Below are 24,382 nucleotides of genomic sequence, written 5' to 3' on the forward strand. Positions count from 1 at the left end.
ACTTCTGAGTGATAGGAAGCACAATCACCACCACCAATCAACCTACATCACTGTGCATACACCTGTCATTACTATGACAACTAGCATAGCCTTGACTGCTGTCTGAATACACACAAATCCATTTAGTCACTTGTAACTTGCTGTTGGACAGTCAGTTGTCCAAAACGGATTTGAAAAACAAAGCTGATTTGAGCATTAAGGCTTGCAGTTGAACAGGACTTAACAGTCTGGTTTCTCAGAAACTAATTTGGTTGAGACATTATTCTTAGGGCTCATCGGTAATGTGTCTTGCCCTAAATGTTCATGAGGGCAACATGCCTCTCTCACTCTTTATACTTCATTCCATCTGCTCTTTCTTGTATCCTCTTCCTCTTTTCTCTCACTACTTCCCCAACAGTCTCTGGGAGATGGACTGACAGAGGAGCCCACTGCATTACATAGCAGATGCACCCAGAGAATCCTGTCCTGTACTGTCCTACATAATCAGTGAGAGATGGAATGGTGGCTTTTCTCCAATGAGGAGAGGAGATGTTCTCTCATTAAGTACTGGGGCTCAGCCAGAACACCAGCCCAGCACCTGCCAATTACACTCACCGCTGGCCAGACGCCTGTGCCAGCTGCTGGCTGGACGCCACCCTCTCACTTTAGCAGCCAATGGAAACTGGAGAACATGAGCTTCAGTTGTTATAACACATACATTATTCACGAGGAAGATAATATCTAAATAGGTTTTTGGATCAATAGATAGTTTTTTCCATTAATGAAAGAGTATGGTGTTGTCAGTGCCCCAGGAAAAGGTCAGAGAACAGATCTTTAGACACCTTCACTGAGCTGGCTCCTATTGGCATGGCTGTAATCCCCGTGGAGCGGGAGATAAAGACCAATGTGGTGTGGACCCCCATAATGTTTAGCTGGTGGATAGGTTTGGTCTCGCTGTCTTCTGTTCCTATCTTATTTTTCTTTCATCCAGGCCTCGTGCTAATCTGGGTAAATGTAAGCTGGTGGGGCTTCAACATAAATCCCCCTCTGTCCCTCATCTCAGAGGGACATAAAGAGAGAGATATGCAGATTGTTGTTTCTGTTCATCTTCAGTAAAAGAAGCAATGCTCATGAATCCGTCTCCGTGTTTGAATGTTGTTGTCACTTTAGGATTGATTTAGATGCATTCTGGATTAAGACATCAGAAAAGAGCAATCAAGACTTGTTGACGTTTAACAGGTGTTGTGAATCAGCGGGACCAGTGAAGAGTTTTTTCTGTCTTCAAGATGGATTTTTTAACTCTTCATCTCAGCCATATCCTACCTGCATAAACATCTAGATCTGTAACAGCGATACTGGTTTGCATAACATTTTTGGTGAGCATATTTTTTGCTACTTTTTGGTCACATAAATGCAAAAGAAAGAGGACTTGTAAGCAACAAGTAAGAAAGTAAGATCTGCTCAGTCAATTTCACCTTAGTCAAAATACTTTTAGCAGCCATGTTTGCTGGAAGCCGAGGTGACGGTGGTAAGGGAGGGACGTTCTCAGTGGAGGACCTGTATGGCATCAGCAAGAAGCCCAAATCTTCGTCCTCCGCTTGGGAAACAACTGCCAAGAGCGGGTCCAGGAGTGCCGAGCAGAGGAGTGAGTCAGAGCTGGCCACCCAGATCCTGGAGGCCGCCCACAGGCTGGTGGAGAAACGCAGACTGACGCTGTACCTCAGAGAATGTGCAATCTCCCTGACTGACTATGAGGCTGAACGCACTGCAATGACATACAGGTGAGAGAGAGGTAGACGGAGAGCATTGCTATGACATACAGGTAGGAAAGAGGTAGACAGAGAGCACTGCCATGGTATACAGGTGAGAAAGAGGTAGACCGGAGAGCACTGCCACGATATACAGGTAGGAGAGGTAGACGGAGAGCACTGCCATGATATACAGGCAGGAGAGAGGTACACGGAGAGCACCGCCATGATATACAGGTAGGAGAGGTAGACAGAGAGCACTGCCATGATATACAGGTAGGAGAGAGGTAGACGGAGAGCACTGCCATGATATACAGGTAGGAGAGAGGTAGACGGAGAGACAGAGAGAGTGAAGATAAAGATAAAAGAGAGAGTGTAGCCCCACTCTCTCTAAAATTAGTGATACATATTCAATTGTTTAATGGTACAAAACATAATCATCTCCTTTTAACACCTTGTATGTCCTGTCCTATTATCAGTGGTAGTACACTCTTTAAAAAAAGGTGCCATCTAGAATAGGAGAACCCTTTGAAGAACCCTATAGGAGAACCCTTTGAAGAACCCTTTTTGGTTCGGGGTATAACCCTTTTGGTTCTGGGTAGAACCCTTTTGGGTTACATGTAAAACCCTTTCCACAGAGAGTTCTACCTGGAACCAAAAAAGGGTCCTCCTATGGGGACAGCCGAAGAACCCTTTTGGAACCTTTTTTCTAAGAGTGTAGCCTAAAAAAAGGAATGTATATTCTCATCACGTTCACTCAGATTCCATCAATCTGTAAATGATAATAGGTTTATATTCCAATGTGTTTTAAATCAGATTTCCTAGTATAGTGGAGGTAAGCCTCCTGATTTCACACACACAGAATCAAATGAATTCTGAGAAAGAGAGAGAGGATGGGATTATGTTCTTATATGAGGAAGGGGGGGAGGGCATAGGGTGTGGGTTGTGACAAATCAAACATCAGTCTTTGGCAGAGCGACAGACAGGGGCACAGCCTGCTCTCATTACTCCTGCTATCTGTGGCTAATCCACTGGCAAACTGTTTTAAAAATACATTTTTGGTATGGAGTTGTCACTTTGAATGACCTGTTGTTGGTGTGTGTGTTGTTTTCTACTCCAGAACCCAGGTGAAAGCCCCTGGCTTGTTTATCATCACTAAGATATGGTGGTGATATGACCTAAAAGAGACTGACAGATGTGCATGGTGCTTGTGAAAAATGTTCACCTTGCAGTTATACATTTCCCCCACTAGAGACCAACAGAATGCCAGTGTGTCCCTATAGCCCAGCACAGGATAACAGAATTTCAACACACAGATGGTGTAAAATATGGTTGTGTGAACCATTTTTCTGACTGTAAAAATGTTTGTGCCTAACATTCTAATCATGTCAGTGTTAGTAGGATGTGAGCCGCCTGTCACATTCCCTGGCATCCTCTTTTTACCCAACAACGACCACTTCTAGCCTATTACCCTCAGTTTGACAGGGTTATGGTTAAGGTTAAAGGTCAATGTTAGATACATGATTTTACAGCTGTAGGTTAAGGTTTGGACTAATGCTAGGTTTAGGGGTCAAAGGTTGTGGTTGAGGTCAGGATTATGTATTTTCAGTATCATCAGGACCTGGTCATAGTGCTGCAATTATTCCAGGTATGCTCTCCCATTTTAGGCCCAATGTAGTCAAAATGCATTTTTTTTTTTTTATCTGTGATTTATATCATATGGTACAACAGCTGATGAAACTAACACCTTGAAAGTGTGAAAACATTTGATCATTGTTATTTCCTGATAGTTGCTGGTTGAAAATACAATCTACACAGGACCTTCTAATCAACAGATTTGCATGAGTTCTGGCTTTCCATGGTGACATCAGCATGCTGTAAATTGGTTAATAGACCAAACCGCTCTGTCAGTAACGGCTATACTGAACAAAAATATAATTGCAACATGCAACAATTTCAATTTTTTTACTGAGTTACAGTTCATATGAGGAAATCATTCAATTGAAATAAATTCATTAGGCCCTAATCTATGGAATTCACATGACTGGGAATACAGATATGCATCTGTTGGTCAAAGATTCCTCCCCAAAAATGGGTCTCACAATGGGCCTCAGGATCTCATCACGGTATTTCTGTGCATTCAAATTGCCATTAATAAAATGCAATTGTGTTCGATGTCCGTAGTTTATGCCTGCCCATACCATAACCCCACCGCCACCATGGGGCACTCTGTTCACAACGTTGAAATCAGCAAACCGCTTGCCCACACGACGCCATATACATGGTCTGTGGTTGTGAGGCAGGTTGGATGTACTGCCAAACTCTCTAAAACAACGTTGGAAGCGGCTTATGGTAGATAAATTAACATAAAATTATCTGGCAACAGCTCTGGAGGACATTCCTGCAGTCAGCATGCTAATTGCACACTCCCGCAAAACTTGAGATGCCTCCCGAATGGCGCGGCAGTTTAAGGCACTGCATCGCAGTGCTAGCTGCGTCACTACAGATCCTGGTTTGATACCAGGCTGTGTCACAAACGGCCGCGACTGGGAGACCCATTCGGCGGCGTACAATTGGCCATTCGGGTTAGGGGAGCGTTTGGCCAGCTGGGTTGTCCTTGTTCCATCGCGCTCTAACGACTCCTCTGGTGGTCCGGGCGCAATGCACACTGACACGGTCGCCAGGTGTACTGTGTTTCCTCCGACACATTGGTGCAGCTGGCTTCCGGGTTAAGCGAGCATTGTGTCAAGAAGCAGTGCAGCTTGGCTGGGTTGCCTCTCCCGAGTATGGGAGTTGCAGCGATGGGACCAGACTGTAACTACCAATTGAATATCACGAAATCGGGGAGAAAAATGGGTAAAAAAAAAAAATCACTTGAGACATCTGTGGTATTGTGATGTGTGACAAAACTTCACATTTTGGAGTGGCCTTTTATTGTCCCCAGCACAAGGTGCACCTGTGTAATGATCATGCTGCTTAATCAGCTTCTTGATATGCAACACCTGTCAAAGGAGAAATGTTCACTAACAGGGATGTAAAAAAAATTGTGCACAAAATTTGAGAGAAATAAGCTTTTTGTGCATATTAAACATTTCTGGGATCTTTTATTTCAGCTCATGAAAGATGGGACTAATGCTTTCAGCTCATGAAACACGGGACCAATGTTGTGTTTATATTTTTTGTTCAGTGTAGTTTTCAGTTTTCCCCTACCCACTTTCTTTTGTGCTAAAAATCTATTTTGCCAATTTTAATGGAAATCTTTTACAGTAAGGGATTTGATATTGATATAAACATGTCTGCATTGGGTCTTTAACCCTCACATCATCACTGGTGCTGAAATAGCAAATACATACATCAGAAACTCTGCACGCCAATGAAAAAGCAAGTGTATTTGTATTTCACACAGCTGAAATGATCTTATCTACTGTATATTAATGTCCGTTTTACATGGGGTATTATGATGACACATTTTATTTAATCAAAAGGTAAATGTTAGTAAATGTTACAGGTAAACAGGTAACTGTAATGTATCATTTTGACATAGACATTTATTAATATAGTCTGTGTATGTAATCCTAGTTGGATGAGTTTGTGGGGCACTCAGATTCCCAACAAAAAGATCAATGCTTAGTTTTGCTTTTAGGATCATTGATTTGTTTTGGTCTCCCTCAGTACACTAGCCAACCATCTGGCACCAATACTGTAGACTGCCTGATGACTTATGACATGGTTCCCTCAAAAGCCAATTGAATAAGAGCTGTCTCAACCATTGTCTCCTATCCACATGTATCCCTGTCCCCACCATTCACTCTGAACTGCCAACAGTACTAGGCTGCATAATACTAACACTACCTCACAGACTGTGGAGTTAATCAAGCGATTGCTCAACTGTATGCCTGTTTTTCAATACAGGGAGAGAGAGAGGGTGACAGAGACAGAGACAGAGAGATGGAATGAAAAATATGGGGAGGGGGAATCATCATCCATATGCTTGAGTATTTATTGAAAAGGGAGTGGTCATTAGGGTTTATTGAAAAAAGTGAGGTTGCTTTTAACAGACATGCGTCTGCGTGTATACAATGTATTGAATTTAAGGCTGGCAGTGCAGTCCCGGTTTATCGATGTGTATGCCTGTGTCACGACTTCCGCCGAAGTCGGTCCCTCTCCTTGTTCGGGCGGCGTTCGGCGGTCGACGTCACCGGCCTAATAGCCATCGCCGATCCACTTTTCATTTTCCATTTGTTTTGTCTTTGTTTTACACACCTGATTTAAATCCCACAATTACTGTTTCATTATTTAACCCTCTGTTCCCCCATGTTTTTTTGTGAGTGATTGTTTATTGTATTTTCGGTCTGTCATGGTGTGCGTGTATTTGTTACTTTGTATATTTGACATTTTGAGTAAAAGTACGTTGATTACTCATATCTGCTGTCCTGCATCTGACTCTCTACACCAGCTACACATAGGACCCAATACAGCCTGTGCACCAGTGAAAGGGAAGAATGAGATTCTTTATTTGTGAATTGTCAGACTGGTCTCATAGACTAGACGTAACATAGTACATGTAAATCCGGGCCACTGAAGTTATTATAATATGTTATGTTTGGTATGGTTACATAAGATAGAAGGCTACTTAAGGCAAACATGAAAGGAAGGTGGTTGGGTATGCGTAAAACGCGAACTTCTAGCAACCCGAAGATTGTATGTTCGGATCTCATCAAGAACAACTTAGCATTTGAGCTAATTAGCAACTTTGCAACTACTTAGCATGTTAGCTAACCCTTCCCCTAACATTGACCCTTTTAGCTAACCCTTCCCTAACCCTAACCTTAACCCTTTAACCTAACTCCTAAATTTAACCCTAACCCCTAGAGCTAGCTAACTAGTGGTGCAGCGGTCTAAGGCACTGTATTGCAGTGCTAGAGGCGTCACTAAATACCCTGGTTCGATCCCGGGCTGTATCACAACCGGCAGTGATCAGGAGTCCCATAGAGTTGCGCACAATTGGTCCAGCGTCGTCCTGGTTAGGGTTTGGCCAGTGTAGGCCGTCATTGTAAATAAGAATTTGTTCTTAACTGCCGAATTAAATAAAGGTAAAAAAATTGCCACAATAAATTGGAATTCGTAACATATCATACAAATTGCAATTCGTAACGGATGATGACGTCCACAAATTAACACATACCATACAAAACGTAACATGTCACACTTCGAGTGTCTCGGATTTGCTTACAGAATAATATGAAATGCTTTAGACCACGTTGGCATTGTGCTATTAGATTCACGCAGAATATATTGTTATTTTCTGTGTTAGAAAGCACCCGTTTTGTTTAATGTGTACAGAGTGTGAGAGAGAGGGGGGGCGCCTTTCACAATCATCGACTTTGAATGTTTCGTGATTAACACGTTGGGACCCGCTGCAAGGACAACCAGGGATTGGAATGATACTTCTGAAGAGAATTGCCACCATCACCAACATCTCAAATGAAACAGATGGGACACAGGGTAACTGTGGCATCGATTTATGCATTTGATTAAATCATCACATTTTTGCCGATCATGCCAATTATGCTGTGAAATGGTTACTGCGTGCCAGGATCCTTTTTGATTAGGGAAATGTATAGCCTGACTGACATCCGAAATAGATTATTATAGCAGTTATGCTATTGACAATATTCATCAAAGTGGATAAAATGACCACACGATTTGGCGCTGCTGATGCTGTCTTTTGCCTCAGATCGATGTTGCATGAGGTTGGGCACTGTGCCAGACAGGGGAAATACACTGGATGTCTGCATTAGAAGACTGGTGTTTTAGCGCGTGTTTAATTCTGTTAGCATATGCATTTATGGGAATGTGCGAAAAAATGTCTGAAGCTCATCTACAGTGTGGTTGTTGCGGCGCACTCCGGGGCTCAAGCTGGGCTCGACACTGATAGACTAACCTACGTTTGTAGCTGAAGAGGAGACAAGCAAGCTGATTAATGCTTTACCACCCTGCCTATCAATCAAGCTGTATCAAAAACATATAGCAAGCGTCTTCCTCGCCACCACGATCTTTCCGGATGTCTCTGCAAGATAGCTCCCCGCTGATGATGATGGGAGGAACCAATGTTCTCACTAGAAACCTCTTGAGACTAAGCGAACTCTGAGGAGCTCCGCCTGGGCTGCAACAGGACCAGACAGGAGAGAAGAGACCGAGACAGACCAGACGCTGGCTCTGCGTGTGCCAGGTTGGGCCTGGATTCTTGCCTGCGCCTGTGGCTCTGGACAGATAAGACAAACCTTCCCTGTTTGGGCATTTGTCTGGACAGGTACATCTTAGCTCTATCACATCTACACTCTACCAAAGCAACTTTAATTTGTAGCATCAATTTAGCAGACATTAGTATTTTGGGGTCTGACCCTAAGCCGCATCCCAAAGAACCTCTCCAGGGGCCAGTTTAGTTTACCAGAGACTAGGCAGTGGTCACCATGCAGGTCTCTTTTGCCTGCACGGAGCACAACCTGAAGAGCCGCAGTGAGGACCGGCTTTGTGGCCTTCGCACTGCGCCACCCCCTGGGGGAGGCAGTGGGGGAGGTGGAGGAGGTGGTGGAGGGAGCAGCCAAGGGGGTAATGGCAACTACAACACCCAGGGCTCAGCCAAGTCCAGGGAGCAGTCAGGGTCCCGCCCGGTCCCCCAGGGCCATGCCCACATGAAGGAGGCAATAGGGCGCCACAGCAGTATGAAATACAGGTGAGCAGGGGGAGAGAGGGATACGGAGAGGAGTGCTGATTATTTGGGGTGGAGAGTCAAAGGGCATGCCAACAGAGCTAGCACAAACAGGTTGGGAGGGTATCTGATTCAATTAGTGTTTTTTTAATGTTGTGCCTGAAGAGTAATGAAGAATCATGAACCTCTACTTAAACGATGGATGATTATGATGAAGGACTCAGACACTGCCCTCTCTCTCCCTGGAACATGACGTCAGCTCAGGTTACCCCAGAGCACTTCCACTTACCATGAAGGGCCTCTCAGACAGCACCGGCTGCCAGGGGTAACTTCATTGTATTTCAGTTAACACCTGAGTTGTCGTGGACGGTGAACAGCTGCATTAGGATGACATCATTTATGGGGCTGGGAGTTTTGGTGTTTGTGTCTCTCATGTCTGTTCTTGCATGTATGTGTAAGCTACGGTGAAAATCACAACAGCCTCGTCATATTTAGATGGATTCTCGAGCATTTATAAACGTTGAATTCATCCAGCTGTGAACGTCATAGTGGGAAGTACAGTACGTACTATGTGCTCCTTTGATAGAATTAGCATCACCAGATAAAAACAATAATGGTCTGTTTCTATTGCACATATTGTGATATTGAAATACAGCAGACAGACATCTCTAATCCCTTTTATTCATTCCAGAATCAGATGGAATGTAATAGAATTGAACAGTCTTTATCAGATTGAAAGCTGCCTATACCAGATGATGTAGGAAGGCATTCTATATTCTGGATGGGTAAAGGAAAATGCCCCTTAGCTCAATCCTGACACCATTCTCTTCACTCAATTATGTTTTCATTTAAGAGGCAGTTTAAATAGGGAATGAGGCTCAGGAGGAAATGGGATGCCAGGACATAGTGGTTTATTTCATTGATGCATATATTGATTTAATTGGATGGGGAATAATACCCCTGAAGGGGTGACAGGTAGCCTAGCGGTTAAGAGCGTTGGGCCGATAATCAAAAGGTCGCTGGTTTGAATCCCTGAGCTGACTAGGTGAAAAATCTGTCAATGTGCCCTTGAACAAGGCACTTAACCCTAATTGCTCCTGTAAGTCGCTCTGGATAAGAGCGTCTGCTAAAATGTAAATGGTTCTGTCATAGTTTTTTTGTTGTTTTTATGAGGTTGCAGCCAATAAGGCGATGGAATAGGGACAGCCGCTCCAGTTGCCAGCGGTAACACCCCTGTGGTGCCTAGTGCCCACAGTTTGTGTTATTTCCAAAAGCAGAAGACTTATTAGTCTGCCTCTACTGGAGCACTCATCTCACAATTCACCCTGCTGCCACCACCAGGGAACAGGGTCACTAAGCCCCATGTGCAAGGATGATTATCAGAGAGCACTTTATATAAATATATATTATTATTATTCATCTGAAACATTCTTTTGACCCAAACATTTTGGACACATGTTACACCAAAATGTTATGCATGAGAATCAGTTTGAATATGATCATAGAAAATTAAGTCCTTTTCCCACACTAACTAAAATGGCCAGCGAAGACTAGGCCTTCTCTCCTAAAACAAGCTTAATCAGCATCACTATCACTATCCCCACCATCATAAAGTGACTTTACCTCACACACGTATCTACTATAAGACATGCTCATTTCACTTCTCGTAAGGAGAACAGCAGACAGTGATGATACTGATTGTAGTGAGCCCCCCTGTGTTGACTGTGTGAGTCTTCTCCTTCTGCATGTCTTCATCCACTCTGAGGGAAACAGCTGAGAAAGGGGAGGGGAGGTGGAGGTTGGGGAACTCAACCTCCCTCCGCCTCCCTTTTCTCTAATTGTTCCTTAACTGCATATTCTAACTCATTAGCCAGAGCATTCATCAGAGCTGAGAGGGACTCCTCTGGCAGGTTGCAAAATAGAGGAGAAAAACACATGTACAAGTGTGTATATTATACACGGGTGGAAATGTTTATTTATTTTTAATAATCTATTTCAAACATGCATATAATACACACTTGTACATGTGTGAAACATGCATATAATACACACTTGTACATGTGTGAAACATCTATCTATCTATCTATCTATCTATCTATCTATCTATCTATCTATCTATCTATCTATCTATCTATCTGTCTGTCTGTCTGTCTGTCTGTCTGTCTGTCTGTCTGTCTGTCTGTCTGTCTGTCTGTCTGTCTGTCTGTCTGTCTGTCTGTCTGTCTAATGTTGTCTCTCTCACTCCTGTCTCCTTTCTAATTCTCTAAATGTTCTCTCTCCCTGTAATCTCGCTCCACCATTCTACCCCTCTCTCTTTTTCCCTGTTACACTCCCTTCCTCTCCTCTTCTCAGTCAAAACTTGCGGTGCATTGCAGCATTCTCTGCACGGTAGTCTGGAGAATCTGTTGTGTGTATGTGTGTGTCTTTGTATAAGTGTGTGTGTGTTTTATATTAGTTTTCATATAGAACGTCAGTAGGTGTAGATGTTGTATGAGAGTATGCATGCATTAGTATGTATGAACATAAAGGCTTGTTTGTAATATGTGCGAGTGTGTGTGTGTGTGTGTGTGTGTGCATGCGACACATCTTCATGTGTTAAACCACTCCTTTGGGTGATGTTTAAGCAATGCAGTGTGTACATGTATATTTGCATACTCTGCCTATCCAGTTTGAGATGCAACTCCCCTGTCTTGTTGTATGTTCCAGTTCTCTGAGTCTTGGTGTGAGTTGGAGCAAAATGGTTCTTCGGCTGTCACCATAGGAGAACCGTTTTTGATTCCAGGTAGAACCCTCTGTGGAAAGTGTTGAGTTCTACATGGAACCCAAAAGGGTTCTACCTGGAACCAAAAAGAGTTCTGCAAAGGGTTCTCCTTATCGGGACATCCGAAGAACCCTTTTAGGTTTTAGATAACTCCTTTTTTTCTGGAGCATGTGTCGTTGGAGCATGTGTCGTTGGAGCATGTGTCGATACTGATAGGATCAAAAGAAAGACAACGCTGTTCTCGGATCAGCTTTCTCAATTTAAATCTTACCTTGACATTAGAATTATTTCACAATACTGAAGACGGATCAGCAAGAGATGTTACCACATATGGCTTCAACAATTGAGGCACCTTTTTCTAATAAATTCTTACCCAATAAAAATGCACTAAATCCCAGATTTGGCACGTCATTGCGCATGTTAGGCTACACATCATGAAATATATTGAGACAAATTACAGACGGTAGCCCACAAGTAGCAAAATAGAATTTATTGAACATTACATTTATTTCAATATGAATGAAATGGGCCTATAGCTTACTGTAGACTATTTATATTTGCATGCGGTCATCTCGGTTTTCATTTGAACCGTCTTTTTATATGTGGCTTGTTTGTATCAATTGCAAAGACAATGGCAACTTTGTTCTGAAATTATTGGTGGTCACAGAGAGACAGATAAACCATATGATTCTATATTTAGCGGAGATCTTCTGTGTATAAAGTGACGCGGGAGAGCAAAAATGCATCTAACGAAGCACTTTGCTGTTCTACGAGTGGTCTGAGGCAGGCTTCTGAATGTTTTCAAGAGCAATGTTAATAATGATGGTTTTGGGAATCAGCTCGGAGAGTTAACAATGCTCCAACAAAGGTTCTAAGAAGTGCTAAGCATTAAGATGCTTTCAGGAAAACGGGCCCAAGATTAGAAGAGACGCTGATGGAAGAATGCCAGAAGAACAAGGTCAGGGTAGGGTTGTTAGGAGAAGGTTGTGTGGAGACCAGCTCACAGTCCAGCTCACAGACCAACACACAGAACAGCTCACAGACCAACACACAGACCAGCTCACAGACCAGCTCACAGACCAACACACAGACCAGCTCACAGACCAGCTCACAGTCCAGCTCACAGACCAACACACAGACCAGCTCACAGACCAGCTCACAGACCAGCTCAGACCAGCTCACAGACCAGCACACAGACCAGCACACAGACCAGCTCACAGACCAGCTCACAGACCAACACACAGACCAGCTCACAGACCAGCTCACAGACCAACACACAGACCAGCTTAGAGACCAGCTCACAGACCAACACACAGACCAACACACAGACCAGCTCAAACACCAGCTCACAGACCAGCTCACAGACCAACACACAGACCAGCTCAGAGACCAGCTCACAGACCAGCTCACAGACCAACACACAGACCAGCTCACAGACCAACACACAGACCAGCTCACAGACCAGCTCACATGTACGCATGTTTTTATGCTCATATACTGTAGTATAAACTGTAGTATGTACTATAGGCTATATACTGTTGTATGTACTGTAGGCTATATAATGTAGTATGTACTGTAGTGTATACTGTAGTATGTGCTGTAGTATGTACTGTAGGGTATATACTGTAGTATGTACTGTAGGCTATATACTGTAGTTTGTACTGCAATATGTACTGTAGGCTATGTGCGTTTATGTGTGTACTGTATGTTTATTTGTGTATGTTTCGTTTGTCCTTATGCTTTTTTCTTTCTGTTAGTGTGTATGTGTGTGTGTGTGCTCGCATGTGTGTGTCCCTATAGTCCCCCACAGACTGACAGACAGCAGCTTTGTGGATCACAACACTGCAGAGGGAGGAGGGGGGGCAGTTGTCACACATACTGACAATGACAGTGACACTCCATCACCCAGAACCCAAAATAAGAAGAAGAAGAAGAAGAAGAAGAATGTTAATAATCTGAATATGAACAATGTATATGAATATTAATAATAAGTGTGTTTTGCATATCTAGCAGTGGCAGCTCTAATTCATACATGCCCCTCTGTTTGTGTGTTTGTCTCTCTGACTGTCTCAGGGCCAGATATTAACTTGATTTCAACTCTCAAAGTGACATTGATGCATGATATACGCTAAAGGCTTCAGCCTCAGTTTGTGTTCTCCAAAGAAATTTGAGGATATATTTAAGCAAGCATATTGAGCTACACTCTTAGAAAAAAAGGTGCTATCTATAACCTAAAAGGGTTATTCGGCTGTCCCCGTAGGAGAACCCTTTGAAGAACCCTTTTGGGTTCCATTTAGAACCCTTTCCACAGAGGATTCTACTGTACATGGAACCCAAAAGGGTTCAACCTGGAACACAAAATGGTTCTCCTATGAGGACAGCGAAATAACTATTTTTTCTAAGAGTGTAGGTACATAAGCTATACAGTATATATATATATATATATATATATATATATATATATATATATATATATATATACACAGTATATAGCTCCCATAGGGGAGCTGTGAAAACATAAGCTTTCAGGAAAGATACGCTTTCAGGAAAGGCTTGAGATTTTTTGTAGATATCAGCTAAATTGTAATATATCTGTGTTGTTGTGGTCAGTATGTTGTGATTTGAATCCCTGACAGTGTTGAAAGTGAGAGCTAGACTGTTGCCCAGAGGCTGGATTTTTTTGGGGGAAAAGAATGACTAATGTAATTTACAAAAAAAGTACTCCATCCTCTCTCCTTGCAGATACATCTACATTGGATCAATTACACATTTCTTGAGAGTACATGTGACAGGCACACAAACACACAACATGCCTATGTACATACACACACAAGGGCACACAAAAGCACAATTCTAAAAATAGCTGGCCAGGCAAATAACAATAGAGCAGGGAAAATAAAGCAGCTCTCGTCTGCCTCGATCTAAACGCTCTGACAGTCTGTCTCTTTCCATAGAGCTATTTGTAGCGGACGCAGACAGACAGACAGGCAGGCAGATAGACAGGTGTACAGACAGGCAGACAGGCATGGAGGTAGACAGGTATACAGGCAGACAGACAGACAGGCAGGCGGGCTGGCAGATAGACAGGCAGGCAGATAGATAGACAGGCAGATTGGTAGACAGGCAGGTAGACAGGCAGGCAGGCAGATAGACAGACCGTTTGACAGGCAAACAGAAAGACAGGCAGATAGCCAGGCAGGGAGACAGGCAGGTAGACAGACAGGTAGACAGACAGTCAGATAGAGAGGCAGGTAAACAGGCAGGCAGACAGGTAGACAGACAGGGATGTAGACAGGTAGAGAGGCAGACAGGCAGAGAGGTAGAGAGGCGAGGCGCTGGAGATGAAAAGACAGCGAGCAGCAATGAGTTCTGCTGCAATTCTGCTGCCTTCCCAGCTGGCTCCTCGGCTAATTAGAATGGAGGAGAGCGCCAGCGAAGGAGGGGAGTAGGAGGAGGAGGAGGGCAGGGATGAAGCCCGCAGAATTTCAGTGGCACATGCTTGCATGACCAGGGCTCACTGCAGCTCTCTGATTCCAGTTCTATCCTTCCCTTCAACAGTCAGCTTTCTGGTAATCAGATGTGGCATGCCAAGCACTGGACTCTCCAACCATATAAACAATTTCAATCAACCCATGTGGAAAGGAGAATATGTTATTATGGATATACGAGTATATACTGTACAGCTTTATCCGGTGTAGGGGTTAAACCACCCAGTGCCCTATTATTATAGCCAAGTACACTATATTACACTGAACTGTTGATGTGAGAAGGGTAGAGGTCATCTGTTCAACAGTGGCCGTCTGGGCACTCAGGCGATAATCACTGCCAGAAATACACTCACTTATCCAGATTGATAAAGCAGTGTTATTCAGAATGCGTATCTGCAGATTGTGTTGTAAAATTTAGTTGAGAGGTGTAGGCGTTGATCCTAGTTATTTAGGAACCTCATTCTGTGACTGTGCGTACTATGCTAGAAAGCACAAGAAGTGCAAACGTAGGTAGATTTTGGGGTAATGGTATACTGTACATCTTTGTCATGTCCCTAAGAAAGTGTTCATAACTCTTATTGTCATCGGGTAGGGAACTGTGGATCTGTCTCCGTTCGTTCCTACGTTAGTCACACGCGATATCTCAGAAAGCACGGGGATGATTTTGATGAAACTTGATGGTGAATGATGCGTCTTGCCATAGAGATCGGGCATTTACAAAGTTACACTGATTACACACGCGATATCTCAATTGGCCCATGGGGGGAGGCTGCATAATTTGTGGGGGACGACATGTTTACTGTTGCCTTGTTTTCTCTTCCCTGACCCCTGTCTTTCTCAGGAACCTGGGGAAGTCTGGTCTGCGTGTGTCCTGCTTAGGGCTGGGTGGGTACAAAATAAATGGACCAGAAAAATATGCATTAGAGACTCCCTGAGCAATGTAACAGAACTGATAACAATATGCATTAGAGACTCCCTGAGCAATGTAACAGAACTGATAACAATTGGCAATAGAGACTCCCTCAGCAATGTAACAGAACTGATAACAATTGGCAATAGAGACTCCCTGAGCAATGGAACAGAACTGATAACAATATGCATTAGAGACTCCCTGAGCAATGTAACAGAACTGATAACAATTGGCAATAGAGACTCCCTCAGCAATGTAACAGAACTGATAACAATTGGCAATAGAGACTCCCTGAGCAATGGAACAGAACTGATAACAATATGCATTAGAGACTCCCTGAGCAATGTAACAGAACTGATAACAATTGGCAATAGAGACTCCCTCAGCAATGTAACAGAACTGATAACAATTGGCAATAGAGACTCCCTCAGCAATGTAACAGAACTGATAACAATTGGCAATAGAGACTCCCTCAGCAATGTAACAGAACTGATAACAATTGGCAATAGAGACTCCCTCAGCAATGTAACAGAACTGTCTGTCTGCCTGTCTGTCTGTCTCTCTGTCTGTCTGACCGTAGGCACCTGGGTGACATTTGGATCACAGATATCTGACGAGGTGAGTTATGTAACAATGTTTTGGGACACCCTGTTTAATTACTGCAGTGTGCTAAACCAGGGTCACACAGAGTGTTTCTTGGTAGTCTTAAACAAATCTACTTGGGAACAAATGTGTACATCTCACACACATGGTTATGGGCTTAACAAAAAGAAGACACCTGTACCATGTTAGATATTTTGAGTTTGCATCCCAATATTACACTTTATATACATTACTGAAATATAACAAAACTGTTTGACTTCGGTTTTTTCTAATAATCTTTATGAATTATGTAATTATAAAAAATACTAATAACATTCCACCCATGAGGCCAAAGAGAGCGTTTTTGGTCATTGACTGCAGGAAAGGGTGACCCCATTCTGAGGCTGCACCTTTTTGACCTCTCAGTCTCTCTATCACAATGTTAGTGTCTATGTCTGTCTCTCTCTGTCTCTCTCTTTCTCTCTCTCGCTCTGTCCCTCTCTCAGTCCCAGTCTCTCTCTCTTTCTCTCTCAGTCTCTCTCTGTCCACTGTCTCTCCCTCAGCTTCTCTCTCTCAGTGTCTGTCTCTCTGTCCCCTCAGATGGCTGAGAACCTGATGACCATTGCCTATGAAGCCGGGGTGAACCTCTTTGACACAGCAGAGGTGTATGCCTCCGGCAGGTCAGCTTTTCACACCTCCTTTCACTGCTCTCTTCTATTCCTTCTCTTTGTCTGTATACACTTCCTGCCTCTGTCTATCACTCCATCTCTTTCTGTCTCCCCACTGATTTTTATTCCATCACATCTTCTCTCCACAGGGCTGAAATCACCCTAGGGAACATCGTCAAGAAGAAAAGATGGAGGTGATATTACTCATATTTCTAATGTGACTCATGTGGATATGAATAGCTGTCTATCTAACTATATTACATCATAAATATTTTTCTGTGAACTTTGCTTTTCACATTTATTAAGAACAGACGGTCTGTCTGTTCTTAATAAATGTGAAAAGCAAAGTTCACAGAAAAATTGTTTTTTAAAATATGATAGATTGTTTGAATAAATAGATTGTTTATTTTCATACTTATTTTATTATTGCTGGTTCTGTTGGCACTTTTTCAAATGCTTTTAGTTTCTCTGTCTGTCAGTCTTTTAGTTTCTCAAATTACTATGTGATGAAAAGATAGTCTATTTCCTTGTCCCCTCTAACCTCTCCTCCTATTTCTTTGGCAGGCGTTCTAGTTATGTTGTGACAACCAAGATCTATTGGGGAGGGCAGTAAGTATCCTGGGAAAAATATGTCAGATATAACAGTCATAATTTCTTCATTGTTCTGACAAAGTGACTCTGTATTGTTGCTATCACTCAGGGCAGAGACAGAAAGGGGACTCTCCAGAAAGCACATCATTGAAGGTAGAGTCAAATTGACTTATAATAGGATACAGTGGCGATAATGATTATGAAGATGATTACGATAATGATGAAGATGATGATGTGAATGATGATGACCATACTGATGAAGATGATGATGATGTGAATGATGATGATGATGATGCCCATTACATTGCAGGTTTGAGAGGATCCCTGTCCAGACTCCAGTTAGATTATGTGGACATTGTCTTTGCCAACCGGAATGACGTCAACAGCCCTATGGAAGGTCAGTCATAGTCACACCAGTATTTCGACTGTATTGTCCATCTGTTACAACGGAAATGTGTCTTCTGCTCTGCTCACAACCCTTTGTAGCATTTATTACTGAATGCACTCGTTAAAAAGTGTCTTAATGTTTACATTCTAAGCATGTAATATCTTTGTTACAGTATGTTTATTACCAGCGTGTAACAAGTTGGTTCATGTTATTTGCAGAGATTGTCCGGGCCATGACCTTTGTAATAAATCAGGGCATGGCAATGTACTGGGGCACCTCTCGCTGGAGTGCCATGGAGATCATGGTGAGTCCCCTGTTATCTCTCCCTGTTATCTAATACATTCCAGTCAACACCTGCTCTTGTCAGTCAACGACGTAAGGCCATGAGTTCTCTGTGGTGATGGTGTTATTCTGTTTCCCTGCCACCAGGAGGCGTACTCAGTGGCGCGTCAGTTCAACCTGATCCCACCTGTATGTGAGCAGGCTGAGTATCACTACTTCCAGAGGGACAAGGTGGAGGTGCAGCTCCCTGAACTCTACCACAAGATAGGTCAGTCATCCACACTCACACAGCCCAGCGAACAGCACCGAATGTCCTCTCAACAGGATCTTTGTCTCTCCCTCTCTTGTCTAGGTGTAGGGGCAATGACCTGGTCTCCCCTTGCATGTGGACTGATTACAGGGAAGTACAGTGAGGGTGTACCTGACATCTCCAGGGCTAATATGAAAGTGAGTTCTCCAGACAAAATAAACATGTTTTTAATTAGTGGATATTCCCCTGTGTTTTCTATTTAATTGGAGTTCTGTAGGTGCTACCCGACTGTGTGTCTATTAGGCCTACAACCGTGCATGACACCATTAAATATTTCCGTGTTTGTTCCGTCTAATATTGATGCAGGGTTACCAGTGGCTGAAGGAGCGTGTCAACAGTGAGGAGGGACGCAAGCAGCTGGCCAAGATTAAAGAGCTCCACCTAATGGCCGATAGACTGGGCTGCACCGCCGCACAGCTAGCCATCGGTATGGTGTGTGTTTGTGTATGCGTGTGTGTATGTGTATGTGACTCTGTGAGTGTGTGTATGTGTGTTAATTGTTTTGTCCATCTTTGTTATCTTATGACTGTCTGACACTCAGAGGCTGCGTTTGAACAGGCATCCGAATATCATCTACTGCACTCTATATCTCTGTACTCTATATCATCTACTGCATCTTGCCATCTTTATGTAATACATGTATCACTAGCCACTTTAAACTATGTACTTTTATGTTTACATACCCTACATTACTCATCTCATATGTATATACTGTACTCGATACCATCTACTGCATCTTGCCTATGCCGTTCTGTACCATCACTCATTCATATATCTTTATGTACATATTCTTTATCCCTTTACACTTGTGTGTATAAGGTAGTAGTTGTGGAATTGTTAGGTTAGATTACTCGTTGGTTATTACTGCATTGTCAGAACTAGAAGCACAAGCATTTCGCTACACTCACATTAACATCTGCTAACCATGTGTATGTGACAAATAAAATTTGATTTGATTTGAATTCTGATATATTTTTCACTTAATGGTCTTTTGACCAATCAGATCAGCTCTGAAAAAGATCTGATGTGAAAAGATCTGATGTAATTGGTCAAAAGACCAATTATTGGAAAAAATATCAGAATTTGGATAAACGTAGCCTAACATACTGTTTAGAATTAAAAAACTAAATTAAAAGGAAGTGTCAATCTGCCACATCAACACAGCCTCCATCTCTAAGCCCTCTCTGTGTTCTCTCCCTCTTTTCTGTCCTCTCAGCCTGGTGTCTGCGCAGTGAGGGAGTGAGCTCAGTGCTGATGGGTGTCTCCAACACTGACCAGCTGGTGGAAAACCTGGGTGCCCTTAGGGTAACCACCCTCCCCTCAACATCACACCATCTTGATGTTACACTGCAATGCACACTCAATCAGAGCTCATCAAACTAATGACATTGTCGTGATATAAGCATACCTGCATATATACATTAATATATTTTTATGATTAAAAAAAGAAACTATTTTCAGGCATTCTTATTAATGTCACTTAAAATTCCATTATAGAACAAACACCAGACCATTATGTCCTCGTCCTAAACTGACATGTTACGCCTGCAGCTTATTTCACAGATGACTCCTCAGACCGTGGCTGAGATTGACTCACTCTTGGGAAACAAGCCCCACTCTAAGAAAGAGTCGCGAGCATGAAGAGGAAAAGATGGAGCCAAAGACAATCAGAGAAAGATGAAGAAAAGCCAAGGAACATCGCTCTTTCACCATCCAGTATAATCAACAACTTGCATGTCCTCAGCAACATTTTGCTTCAAGAATTTGCGCATATCCATTTTGCGCATTGCATTGTACCATGTACGAAAAAAGGAAATATTTTAACGTGCAAAAACAAAGATTATAAACTGGGTGGTTCGAACCCTGAATGCTGATTGTCTGAAAGCCGTGGTATATCAGACCGTATACCATAGGTATGACAAAACGTTTATTTTTACTGCTCTAATTATGTTGCTAACCAGTTTATAATAGCAATAAGGCACCTCGGGGGTTTGGGGTATATGGCCAATATACCACGGCTAAGAGCTGTGTCCAGGCAATCCGTGTTGCGTCGTGCATAAGAACAGCCCATAGCAATGGTATATTGGCCATATACCACACCCCCTCTGTGCCTTATTGCTTAATTAGATCATATATATTACAGATCCCTCACTGACTGATCATGTCCACAAACAGAGGCCAAAGCATGGAGCATTAGGTTTCTGTCTTCCAGAGAGACCAATGAGGGCAAAGTTGGAGATGGAGAGAGATGGTGGTTGAATGAAGGAGGCGCTGCACTCTACTTTATCAAACATGACGGTGTTATCAATGAGAGGAGAACTCTTTGATGCCATGAAGCAACATGAGGCTCAGCTCTCTCACTGAATGTGTGACCAGCGCTATCATAGGACACTCTTTCTCTGCAGCTGCCTCTGAGTCCGTAGAATGCCTAGTACCCAGCAGAAAGCCAAAGGTTAGCATCGTCTCGTCATCGCCGTATGTGACTGGCCTGTCACTCTATGTCCTTTAACAGCAGTTTCTTCCTTTGTATCTTCTCTGTGTGTAAACTGTGCGCATGTCCCTTTAAGAGAGACCAGCCCAAGCAGGGTGTAAATGTGGCATGGCTTTAGTTATTTGTGCAGATTTGCAGTGCCCCTGTAAGCAGTATTTTTGCACTAGCAGGTGGGATGGGCTGATCCAGGCTCTGCACTGGCAGGCACATCGTGGAGCTTCGCTTTATTTACTGTTTGCAGCCCGCTGACATGGTCTGTGTCCATGTGATGTGTATTGTCCTCCATATCAAACCATTTCTGCGTCAATGACAATTAAAACCAAGGCTTTCCCTGCTTGTTTGGAAGAACCTCTTTACTCCTTCATTAAAGACTGGAGTGTAGACCCCGTAATGAGAGGCACAGTAGATCATTCCCACTCAGCCTGAGACACAGGGTAGAACCCACTGTGGTAAACTAGCAGTCTTTTAATGTGTTTATGATGCTTTGTTTTAGCAACAAAAACATTTAAATGAGGCCAGATAACATGCAAATCATAACCTTTACATCAAGAATTCCGGTGTCCTAAAACTGCAATGTTCACCCCATAATGTTGTCTGTGTTCAGTCTCACTGGGACTGAGTCAGACAGAGAGATTGGTAGCAGAGTGAAGTCAAGTCCCACTGGGCAAAAACTGGTTGAATCAACGTTGTAATTTCCCAAACAATCAATGTGATGATGTTGAATCAACGTGGAAAACTGATTGGATTTGTAAAAAGTCATCAACGTCGGGGAATGTCGTCTTTTTTTCACCCAACCTTTAACCTCAATCCAACGACAGGGTGCCATTTTTGTTGTTGATTTAAACTTGAATTCACACTATTTGACAACTCAACCAAATGCAAATCAAAACTAGACGTTGAACTGACGTCTGTGCCCAGTCGGGTGTTTGAATTGATGAGACTATCATTTTAGACATAGGAAGTTAGGAATTCTTTTAGCAGTGGACAAATGATGGGTGAGCACACTGACATACAACAAAACAGAAACACATGTACACACTCGCTTACACTGTCATCAGCCTGTGAAAGTATATTTCTATATGTTGCAAAAGATGCAAATAAATGCACAGGACCTAAGGGCGATCAGGATTTAGACTGGTGGGAGCTGTTATATTTGGGGTCAGGGACATAAATGATGATTCTGACTGATTGAAATTTAGACTGTTGTTTTGGAAGCAGATTATATTGTGTATTTTATTGGACAGCTTGGACACACAGCTGCTTAGCATATTTCTGTAGCTCATTGTAGTTTTTCTTTCAAACCAAATATAAATATTGTCGAATCTCTCCCAATTTTATTATATATTTCTGTCAATTTTCGTCACTATTTAACATCTGTTAATTACATGTAGATATTACCCCCAGTATCAGGATTTACTCCTACTATGTGACCCTGTCATGTAAACCCTTGGTTTGTGATAAGGCTCAGTAAATGCTCCAGGGCACTAGTGAATTTGGAATGAGAGAGATTTGTTCCACCATTGTTATCCCCCTGTCATTACTGATGAGTGTTCCCGGTGCTTTTTGATACTTGTCTGATTATGTTTTAATCCCTGGTGTATGTAAATACTTTACTGTTATTAATTGGAATATGTTGAATTCATGTGAAGATTCTGAAGTGAGCAAATGACAGATCCAACCAGCTTGACATGTGGTTTTGTTCTGTGTTTCTGTAACATTATTAACAGAATCTAAGTTGAACTGAAAATCAACTACCCAATGTACATAAATGCCTAGACTGTAACTTGCCTGCATAACTTATATTTTACTGTCTTGAAACAAAGAAAAGTAAAAAAGAGAGAAAGAATCCCTGTTTTGAATGTATTATGCTCGCCCTTAAAATATCAGAGAAAATTATATCTCGTATAACTCCTATGTCTTTTGTAGGTTGCCATGCAAACAGATATACTGGCAGCTTGGCAGGGCCACACACACACACGTCACACACACACAGTAGATTTCATGGTCTGTCTGCCTTCCGACTATGGTGAAAATTAAGATAAATATTTTTCATTTATTTTAAATAATATCAAGTTTCAGTACTGTATATCTATGTTCCCACAATAACCATTAAATGGCTAAAGTGTTTTACAATATTGCATTTTTTAACAGGTATGTTGATAGTTATTGCATGCTACAAACAGGTTATAGAAAATATTCTAGTGGCTTTCTATTAGTGCATCCCTTATACTGTATGCATCAAATCTGATGTTATTTACATACTCATCGCACACAGTCACTCATTGAGCGATCTGGTTATCAATTTGTGTGTGAGCAGAAAGAAAACAAGGTGGTTTACATTTAGCAGACAGCCTTGGGTAAGGGGAACGTCAAGAGAATCATTACCCTGGCAGCAGTGGACGGGTATTTTGGAGATGAGACGACAAGACATTCATCATCACCACCTTGTGCCTGTGTGACTGGTCACCACCTGCTGTGCTCACCATCCCTAATGGACACACCTTCATGGACCAACATCCGTTCCTAGTGCATTTACAGGCTCTTCTCAACCATGTGGAATGTATTTTTCACAGGACACAGACACTATGTGTAGCCAGCCAGAGTACAGAAGTGTCCTGGTGAGTCTGCTTGCACTCTCACTGCTGCACGTCACATCTTCCCCCTCCAGTCTGCTGTCTGTCACTAGTCTGTCATCACTACTTCCTTGACTCTCTCCTTCTGCCTCACTTCCTGTGTTGAAGTAAACCCTCGAGACAACTGGAGGTCTGACCTTTGCAGAGTGAGAAGCGGGGAGTGGGGAGAGACATCAAGGTTACTTGTTGTGTTGCCAATCCTGACAGCTTCTGTGTTATGCACTGCACATACTGGAAAACCAGAATTCATGTCAGATTACATCGTTGAAACACCATAATTTTGCTGGAAAAGGTATACAAGTGCTACAAGTTCTACTTGCTGCTCCTTCCATTTGTGTGTGAATGAAAGAGCTGATTCATACCTCATCTTAAGATCAACAAGATTCTTCACCTCTTGACAGAGAGAAATCACATTGACTGATACAATGCCAATGAAGTTCAATGTCGCATCCGTATACACACTGCATGGTTTACTAGACTTCTGTTACAACTGTTTCCAGAGGTCCTCTTTTCATACATTTAGTGTGACTTGAACTGTAAGATATAATCCTCCCTTCATCTGATCAATCACTAGTTGTATTTTTTCATGAAAAGGGATATTAATGTTTTATATGTTACATTTTAGCAGACACTCTTATCCTGAGCAATTTACAGGAGCCGTTAGGGTTGATCACTAGGCTCAAGGGAACATAGACAGATTTTTCACCTAAATTCCTTGGCTCAGGGATTCGAACCATCAACCTTTCGGTTACTGGCCCAATGCTCCTAACCGCTAACGCTGGACTACCTGCTATTAATTTCATGAAGAAAATGTTCTATCATTGATTAGAGCTATTATA

At 42.5% G+C, this 24,382-nt stretch overlaps 1 protein-coding gene across 1 annotated transcript; it reads left to right on the top strand.

The window, feature by feature from the left end:
* Nucleotides 1–8,200: 8,200 nt before the first annotated feature.
* LOC120021755 (voltage-gated potassium channel subunit beta-3-like) lies at nucleotides 8,201–20,060 on the top strand. Its single transcript, XM_038965600.1, has 14 exons — nucleotides 8,201–8,463; nucleotides 15,530–15,573; nucleotides 16,179–16,216; nucleotides 16,781–16,860; nucleotides 16,998–17,042; nucleotides 17,413–17,457; nucleotides 17,549–17,592; nucleotides 17,750–17,836; nucleotides 18,046–18,131; nucleotides 18,257–18,377; nucleotides 18,462–18,556; nucleotides 18,726–18,846; nucleotides 19,636–19,724; nucleotides 19,971–20,060. The coding sequence occupies exons 1-14, from the start codon at nucleotides 8,201–8,203 to the stop codon at nucleotides 20,058–20,060; spliced, it is 1,248 nt and encodes a 415-aa protein (XP_038821528.1).
* Nucleotides 20,061–24,382: the final 4,322 nt, after the last annotated feature.

The sequence above is a fragment of the Salvelinus namaycush genome, chromosome 26 (assembly GCF_016432855.1).
Source record: "Salvelinus namaycush isolate Seneca chromosome 26, SaNama_1.0, whole genome shotgun sequence".
Taxonomy (NCBI): domain Eukaryota; kingdom Metazoa; phylum Chordata; class Actinopteri; order Salmoniformes; family Salmonidae; genus Salvelinus; species Salvelinus namaycush.